The following is a 9,257-nucleotide window of genomic DNA, read 5'->3' as shown; positions in this document are numbered from 1 at the left end:
AAGATTTTAACAGTTTATACTGAGAGTATGTACTACTGAGAATTTGACTTAACTTAATTTTGACTTTTGATGAGTATATTTGTCATGGGTATAAATCTTTGACCTTATACTGTTTAGATTGAAACTTTTGAAAAAAAAAAAAACAATCTCAAATTTTAAGATATATAGAATATTCTGAGGCTTGGTCGATATAAAATGAATAGTTGTAAACGATATTTTACCCCAAAACAAAATTCCACTTTGATTTTTACGACACAAATCTGTGTCACAAAATGTTGGCCCTGTATCAGTCAGATCGGCTGCGCCCGACGGAGGGTTAAATGAGCTTGTCATAGTTAACTGGTTAAATAAAATGAAATGTAAATCTTTACCACTTGGTGGTTCGCATTAAAAAAAAACAAATAATTAAACAATATACTTTCATAACCTAGGAAATCAAAAGTAATGTGAAGCAGATCATACAAAACACCAAAAATAACGAAATTTGATGCTACTCATTTTATTACAAAATAATATATTACAGTAATAAATTAAATAATAAATAATACATACATAAATACATAAATAATTAATTAAATTAATAAATAAACTGTACAGTTTATCGGCATTCCAGGTATATTCTTTGGCAATGTTCGTCGATTCTTTCAACAACGGTCGCAAGTGGCCTGTCTCCACGCAATCCCAGGTTGACTTCGGGCGATAGATCAACAGAACGGAATGTATCGAATTTGGGAGCGGTCGGTGGCGTGTCTATATCAGCGGCTCGTCGACGGCCGATCTGCCGGTAGTATAGCCTAACTGGCGGCACATAAGGTTTATGTCCGGAGGTCGATTGTCAGGTGAGCAATACGTATGCCACACTCCGAAGGATTGCTGTATTGCTTCGCCATATCCACTGAAAATGGTAAGTGAAATTATTCGGTTAGGTTTATATATAATTTTGCGTGAAGAAGAATCGTAATAATCACTCGTAATTATTACATATTTACTTACGGTTGTTCATTATTATGCCCAGAAACGCTGTAACAATGTCGTTCATCTTCTCCGTGTGGGCAATCATTTTGTCCATCACACAAAAAGTCTTTTGGTACACAGAAGCCAGATCTGAAAATTTATGATATTATTGATATTTTTTATGATATTATTGATAATTTTTCGAAAAAAAAAACAAACTAGTGGGGTGGGTGGCATCGTGCCTTAAGGCAAATTGCTGGAACTTCCCGTACCGTAACGAAATGTTCGAGGAATACTGAATGTTTTCAAATAGATTATTATAAATATTGTAACATTGTCTATTATTTATAAGAAATATATAAACTGAATTGCAAATTTAAAATTATTTGTTTAAGTTATATTAGAACTTTAGTCAGAATAAAAATAAAATCTGAATTATTTTCGATATACAAGAAAAAAAAAAAAAAAACTATACAATTTTTTTTTTCCAAAATCAATTCTTTTGTTGAGACAAGCAGAAAGTTCTTTGAATCATTTAAATCGGACGCTTAGTTCTCTCAAAAACTGCCATTTTTCACATATTTAGCTCCGTATCTTCGAAATGGCTGAGCCTGCCTTTGCCAAAAACTAATAAACACTTCTCCCAATCATTAGTAATTGAATGTTTTTTAGATCATTCAAATCGGATACTCCGTTCTCTTAAAAAGGATTTTTTTCTGCACTCGTTGCTCCGTATCTCCGAAACGACTGGACCTGCCTTCGCCAAAAATTAATCAGCTCTTTTCCCTATCAATAGGAATCGAATGTTTTTGAACATTCAAATCGGTTGATCCGTGCGCCCGAAAACGTGACTGGAAATTTGTATCCATACATACATACACACACACACACATTCATTTTTTCTGAAGTATGCCAAAACGTTCAGAAACCTTCAAAACGTCGAGAAATGTAAAAATTTTCAATTCCGATTTTCGGCCCATTACAATAACTTACCCTACGGAAAGTTAATTACCCTACGGGAAGTTAATAAATCTTTTTAATCATATCTAATATTCATGAATTGGATAATCAAATTTAGTTTCTCTCACTGCCAATGATGCTCCGAAATTTGAAATTACAAATCATGGATTTTCAGTAATATTTTTTGTATTTTATATAATTGATCTGTTTGTAATTGTTTAAAATCTCTATTACAAATGAATTACTACTACGATCGCTTCATACAGAACAATATAAAACAAATTATTCAAAAATAAGATAGTTCATTCATTTCTTGTTATCTTAGTTTAACTTTTTTTTCTATTTACGCATTAATTTTTTTTCAAATACATAGTCAAATTAAAATATACAGAAACTCACTGTCCGCATTCGAATCTACCCTCGGTACAACGGCACATGTGTGGATCTTCGTCTGTTTTGTCCAAACAATTTCTGTTACCGTCGCATAGCCTTTGAGGTGCAGTCAGCCTCAGGTACGAGGCGCACGTGCAAACTGCAGGCTCATCACTTAAATCACCACAGTCGTTAACACCGTTGCAGAAAGAAGATTTAGGCACGCAAAGACCGTTGTCACATCGTAACTCGGACGCCATACATGCTGGAATCGAATTTTTGTTTTATAGCAATAGAACTATATATGGCAATATGTAGCATTTTACAAGTATATAAATCGTACTGAATTTTTTTTTAATTACAAACAGTGGTAATGCTATTTTACTTCTCAGAATTTTTATGTTAATATCATAAATTCTCAACAAGTTAAATAAAGTTCCGTTTATCACTGAAGAAAGCATAACTTACTTAGACATATATATAGGTTTCTTATAATACATCTTACTTATTTAAAACGCGTATTTTTAATTTGAACTTGCAAATGATACATCACATTATGTAAACAATTTGAATTATAAATTCTTTTAAAGAAATGAAATGCATTAATGTAATGTGGGTTATGAAAACTAAAGTATATGGTAGATATTTACCACAATGAGGATCGGTAATATTTAAGGAATCAACACATCCCAATCGTTTCGTTATACAGCGATCTTGTCGTTCATCACTTGCATCAGTGCAATCTGGTACGCCATCGCAGACTCTTGATAAAGACAAGCACAAGCCTCGTGGACATCTCCATCCATTGTGACACACAGGTAGAGGGTTGAATGTCACTCTCGTCGCTGTGAAATTAGTCATATTACTTCTACATTTTCTTGGATATACTTATATTGTTACTAACTTACAAATAGCATTGGATATATCCGTTTTTAAATGTGCCAGCGCATCAAGAATGACGGTTCCCTGGAATCCGCATTCTCCCTTTTCTTCCTTAAAAACTGCCGCCGGATACCATCCTGAAAGCCCGTGACATACCACTATGCCTGCCCAAGTTTGCTTTGGTCCCTAAAATGATATATGGATTTAGAATTAAGGCTATAACCATTTCTTAATATATTAAAATATTTAACTACATACATCGCAAGCACTTCTGTAAGGGCTTGATCTATAGAAACATCTTTTAGTGCCGCCTGAACATTTATCTAATACTGGTGTTAATGCTATCGCTTCTACTTCTGAAAGTTCATCAACGCCTATTGCAATACACTCGTCTTTATAACTTATTTTTTCATTCCTGAAATCGTTATATATATTACATAATTGTTATTAAATTGTACAAATTATTATGTGTTTTTAATTACCAGTCTGATAGATATACAGGCAATACGTAACGGGTAAATTCTGCTCTTTCATTTAAATGAAGCAGAGCTACTCCACTTTCGGGTATTACAGATGCGTAATCAACAGGAACAATTTGTTCGTGAGGGCCAGTAACATCCAAAAACTTTCCTTGGCCTCCCAATAAAACCGTTACGTAATTAAATTGGGGACTAAAAATCATATATTATAATCAATCGAAAGTTTTATTTAAAGAACTTTGATTGTTTCTTACTGCACGCCTTCTATGCAGCAGCTTGGAATCAAAACCCATCGTTTGTCTAATAAAACGCCAGAGCATTTATATTTTCCCTCAATTAAAATAGATGCGTGCCAAGGGTAGGCGTTATCTAAGACATTCACTGGTCGTAGGACATCTGTTTTAGGATGTAGGGAGCTTGTTGCATCAGTTAGGCAATGGACTAAGAATCCCTTGCAAAGCGGAATATCGTAGGCAGAACGTCGTTTTCTATAGGTCCCATTCATATTAGTAGTTGGCTCTAATTGTATGACATTTAAAGGCGCCACTGGTACTTTGAATTTTTCAAATGATCGATAATTTCTAAAAAAAAAAAATAATAATCAATAAATTTTTTACCCAGCATTTTTTAAACCATTAACTAGATTTGCATCATTGAAAAATACCTTAATCCTAATAAAGCACAAATTTGAGTAGCAGTCTTTTCGGCTTTGCCATCCCAATTATCTTCGCAAACCGCCTTCCAAACACCATCAATATTCATTGTTAAGACTCCTTCAGAATTAAAAGTAGGTCTTCCGTCATAATCCAAAGTTATCGTGTGACCGTCAGTTAAAGCAACTTGATGAAAAATATTTGATTAAATTTTGTTGATTTTAATTACACAGCAAATAAAAAATATGATACATACAGCAATCAACTTCGTCTTCTTTAAATGTGCAGTCTAAAACTTGATCACATTGTTTTGCTTTAGGAATACATTGTTTGCTAACTTTGCACTGGAACTCATCCGATTTACAGTTCACTATATATAAATTATATATTACTGGTTGTTTTTAAGGTTTTGCATGTTGTAATATATTAACTTACGGCAGTCAGATTCATCTGTTAAATCTGCACAATCAGTACGACCATCGCATATGGCGTCAGGATGAGTGTGCTCCAAATTCTTTTACAGGTACAAAATTCTTCGTCTGAGCCATCTTCACAGTCTATAACTCGATCGCATCGCTGTCGTATCGGGATTGTTTCAGGAATCCTATTACATTACGCAAAAACATACTAATTAATTCATAATTTCATTTAAAAAAATCTATTAATTTAAGAGAATTGGCTAATATTTTTATGTTCATCAGGATGCAAAAATCAGCTATTTTTATTAGCTATTTTATTTACCTTTTGCATAGAAATACATTGGAAGGTTTGTCCGATGCTTCAGGTTTCTTTGTAGGAAAGTGTATAGTCTTCTCTTCTATACTGGAAATATTTAATTCTTTTCCTTCTGGTGCTATTGTTGTTGTAGGTTTTTGGTCTACTTCCGTAACTTCTGATAAGTTGTCATCGTGTGCTGATACATTTTCTGTAACTTCTTCTAGGAATCTGTCATCAACATCAAGTTCTTTTGCCGGTGATTCTGTTGATTTGTCTTCTTTTTCATCACCTTCAGTGGATATAATCTCCGGTAATAGTGTTGGGGATATACTTGTTACTTGCTCACTATTTTGAACTGTTGAAATTTCTATATCTAAATTTTTAGCTGCGGGTTCTAAATCATTTTCCTCATTAAATGACTCAGTTGTTGCGATATTTAAATTTGGTTCATCGGGAATTACTTTTGGTTCCACGGTAGTTTCATCTAATTCCTGTGTCACTGGTTCACCTATGTCAATGTTTTCATCTTTGGTTGTAAGATCGTCTTGTGTAGTTGCAGAAGGAATATCTTTATCTTCAATCTTACTTTCAGGTGGTGTGTGAACATCTTCTACATTTGTTATATTTAATAGAGCAGGTTGTGCTTTGGGATGACGTTCTCCAAAGCCTTCTGTCGCATTTGTGCTGTTGTTCAAGTGTAAGAATTTTTTAGTATTTGATGTATTGGTTTTATTCTGGTTGGTACTATTAGCATTTTGTAATGTTGTAATAATGAATACTTTATCGGTAGGATCCATCATTCTGAAAATAAATAACTCGGGGTTAGTCCACTACATTTAAGTTTAAAAAATATATAGCGCAACTTAAGTGTGCAATAATAATGAAAAAGATTCATCAATAACCAAACGATTTAAATCTTTTGAAATTGGTACATGCGTGAAAATATCAACAAAAATCAACATTTTTGTTCACATAGTTTAATTGAGTATGGTATAATTTGCATTGTAAGCTGTTCATACTTGAAACGTTAAGATTACTAAGCGAATTGGATTTTTATTAACCTGCTCTTTTCTGCTCCAGGAGGGGGATTTAAAGCAACTACTTCTCTCAACCCGAGTCCGAATGAATCGCAGTTGTTCTCATCTTCACCGCCTAAGCAATCGACGCGTCCATTGCAACGCCGGTTAGCTGGTATGCACCGATTTCCGCCCCAAGTACAAACAAAACCGCGACATTCTTGCAACGGTGTACGTTTGGGTAGATTATCTTCCGCTAAAACAGATACAAATATAATACAAAATGAATCTAACTTATGCATTAATTCAGAAGCAATACGTAAGAATCGATCTACGTTACTGGAATGCGTGTTGGCTGACTAAAACAAATACATATAAATAATTTTGTATATTATTGGCGAGCTGAGTACTACTTATGTGGAAATGAAAATGTTTGACTTTACAATAAAAAACGAATTATATACAATCAGAAGGGATCAGAGAAGAGTTCATTTTAGATAATTAGATGCTCTTTGTGATCACAACAACTTAGGTCACATGCTTACATTTATTTTCACAGAAAAACATAATACAAATTCATTTGATAAGAGGTTAAAATTTGACTCGAAGATATATAATACCTAAATTTATTTTAATATCAATCCAGTCACTAAAAAGACTGACTCTTGTATATGCTCCTGGCTCATTGGGTCTTGCGCAACCTTCTCCGTGACTAACTACACCAGCTACAAACCATTGTTTATCATTTAATGGATTTCGGCATACTAATGGACCACCGCTGTCTCCCTTAATATAATAAATATTTACATTATTTCTATTCATCTATCTGTATTTATTTTATACAATATTTAGATTATATACTTACTTGACAAGCATCTTTTCCACCTTCCATAAGTCCAGCACATATTTCAGCACCTCGTTCATCTTCTTTATGTTTGCAGAACGGAAGTATTGGTACTTCCACTTCTCTCAAATGATCCGCTATGAAACATTTAAAGAAATATATCATACATACGTACAGGAAAGAAGGTCTTATTTTAATACAATGTTCAATTATTAAAATCAGTATTACTTATTCCAAAGTCCACTATTTTTTTTATTATGTTGTCGCATGTTAATAATAAAAATGCATTGTAGGGTAGGGCGGGGCTAGTTGAGCATAGGGGCAAGTTGAGCAATCGAAATATCTCGAAAACTATTCACCGTTCGTTTAGGCATTATATGGCGGAAAGATAGAGGTTTGGGAGAAATAAACTCCCGCAATCGCTAGTGGCCGCTGGACAAATGAGTGAGCTCACGGCGTTTTGTTTATTTTGAGACCAAAAGTAAAAAATAATTCATCACGAGTTTTTGTCTGGTTTAGTCAAATATTATTTTTTTTTAATCAGGTAAATGTTATTCTTCCATATAATTATAGTACTTTTAAATGCACATGATTCTGGATATAATTCTCTCACAGTTTTTTTATAAACTCACTTTTATTTTGAAATTCCGATTTGGGGTTAGTTGAGCATAGTGCCCTAAACTTGTTCTGTCACTAAGACAATTACCATTAACTTCCAGAAATTAATTATTATTTTTAAGATCTAAGCTAAGTCTATGAGTAATAATATAAAAAAATAATGATTTTAAACAAAAATACTGAATATAATGGCAAAATAATTCCTAAATACGATATTATTTTGTTGATTCTACTTTGGGTTTGATTATTCAAAGAAAATTACTATAAGATTTGTTTTCTCTATCATAAGGCTATAAATATAGAACTGGTTATTAAAAACTTATTTTATTTCATCACTAATCGACATAGAACCTATGATTTCATTATACTTTTCTTAGTGCTCAACTTGCCCCATTATGGGGTACATTGAGCATACTTGACTTTTTGCATTTCAACAGCTGTAGCTTTTAAATTTTTACTTATTACCAAAAATAGTATTAACACTTTTGTTAAGCGATAAACAACAAATCCATTAAGTCGTATAGCAATTTATTGAGACTTTTCGTTGGGGAGCTACATCCGTTTAAGTAAAAATTTGCTCAACTACCCGCCCTACCCTAAGTTAACATAAATTTTACAATATGCACTAATAACTTCTCACTACTTACGATCGGTCCTGTTCATAAGTGGCTCCCCATCCAACAGCTGTACAGAAAGTACCAGCTGGCGGACCCCAAATCCAATTATCACCAGCTATTTTTTGGAGATGGCAACATATAGGGCAACCCAACGATTGAATGTAACTGGTTCTGACATCGTAGAAGAGCCAAATCATTGATCATGTCTGAAAAAAAGAATTTGGTAAATACGCGAGTATGTTTGTTTCAATAATATTTGATCCCACATATAAAATTCATTGCTCGTTTTACCTGTTCTGTCATAAAGCTGATGCACTATAATATGTGATACAGTTCTTGATTGCTCCTGAGGAGAATAAGACTTTCTTCTTAATAATCCAGCTTGTATTTCGTAGTAGTGATCCCAAAACCTTAGTTGAGGAAAAATTGTCATATTATATTAATATAATTATAGATAACAAATTAAACTTACTTATCACGCAATGGGCCGCGGACAACACCCATCTGTCGTTAATGAGAGCTCCTCCACAGTGAAATTACCATCTCTATACATAGCAACGACCCAAGGCCAGGCAGCTGGTGCACTTGGTATACCTCCAACAACTCTTTCATCAGCACGTTTTCTACGCATAAATTCTGCGTTTTCTAATTCTGCCAAATCTTCTTGTATTAAGTCTTCTATTAGTTCTTCTTCTTCTTCGGCTGATGCATCCGATGCAATTATTGCATTTTCTAATTCCTTAATTAATTTTTCTTGATCTCCTGTTTTGTTATAAAATTCATTTTGGATTATTGTATTTAAAATGGTTTCTTTTATTTCGCGTTCAAGTTTTTCTTCACTGCCTGGATTTTGTTCTAAGCTAAGCAATTTGTCTACCCATCGTTTGAATCTTTGCGTTTCATCTAGTCCTTCTTCTAGAAAATCGTCCTTAAAACAAAAAATAATTAGGTTGATGTTCACTTCTATATAGTTTTCTCATCATTATTAGAAATTTGATCATAATATTCATAAGTTTAAATGATTAAATATATAATTTACAAAAAAAAGATTATGAAAGAAGTTACCTATATTTAACACTAGTTTTGGAAAAAAGCATAAAATTATAATAGTAAATAAAGTGATAAAACTTAATGAAGATATATAT

At 33.1% G+C, this 9,257-nt stretch overlaps 2 protein-coding genes across 2 annotated transcripts in view; both read right to left on the bottom strand.

Moving 5' to 3' along the window:
• Window positions 1-750: 750 nt before the first annotated feature.
• On the bottom strand, window positions 751-3,839 carry LOC113375033 (serine protease nudel-like; the record flags this gene model as incomplete). Its single annotated transcript, XM_026614986.1, is given in 7 exon segments — window positions 751-895; window positions 994-1,104; window positions 2,314-2,551; window positions 2,937-3,131; window positions 3,195-3,354; window positions 3,427-3,583; window positions 3,651-3,839. Coding segments are annotated over 7 exon segments (1,195 nt in total), but the record flags the coding sequence as incomplete, so codon positions are not given.
• Window positions 3,840-3,897: 58 nt separating this feature from the next.
• Window positions 3,898-9,257, bottom strand: part of LOC113375032 (serine protease nudel-like) — a 58,778-nt gene continuing 53,418 nt past the window's right edge. Inside the window, exons 2-12 of the mRNA XM_026614985.1 lie at window positions 8,953-9,040; window positions 8,592-8,871; window positions 8,404-8,522; window positions 6,899-7,014; window positions 6,654-6,819; window positions 6,079-6,289; window positions 5,042-5,818; window positions 4,822-4,904; window positions 4,557-4,670; window positions 4,312-4,486; window positions 3,898-4,135 (exon numbers count right to left, since the gene is read on the bottom strand). Of these exons, the coding sequence (XP_026470770.1) occupies window positions 3,898-4,135; window positions 4,312-4,486; window positions 4,557-4,670; window positions 4,822-4,904; window positions 5,042-5,818; window positions 6,079-6,289; window positions 6,654-6,819; window positions 6,899-7,014; window positions 8,404-8,522; window positions 8,592-8,871; window positions 8,953-9,040 (2,367 nt within the window). The remainder of the gene's footprint in view (window positions 4,136-4,311; window positions 4,487-4,556; window positions 4,671-4,821; window positions 4,905-5,041; window positions 5,819-6,078; window positions 6,290-6,653; window positions 6,820-6,898; window positions 7,015-8,403; window positions 8,523-8,591; window positions 8,872-8,952; window positions 9,041-9,257) is intronic.

This window comes from Ctenocephalides felis, unplaced genomic scaffold (genome assembly GCF_003426905.1).
Source record: "Ctenocephalides felis isolate EL2017-DRISC unplaced genomic scaffold, ASM342690v1 CF-g0.4_SCAFFOLD_01886, whole genome shotgun sequence".
Classification (NCBI taxonomy): domain Eukaryota; kingdom Metazoa; phylum Arthropoda; class Insecta; order Siphonaptera; family Pulicidae; genus Ctenocephalides; species Ctenocephalides felis.
This window is presented reverse-complemented; position numbering and strand designations above follow the sequence as displayed.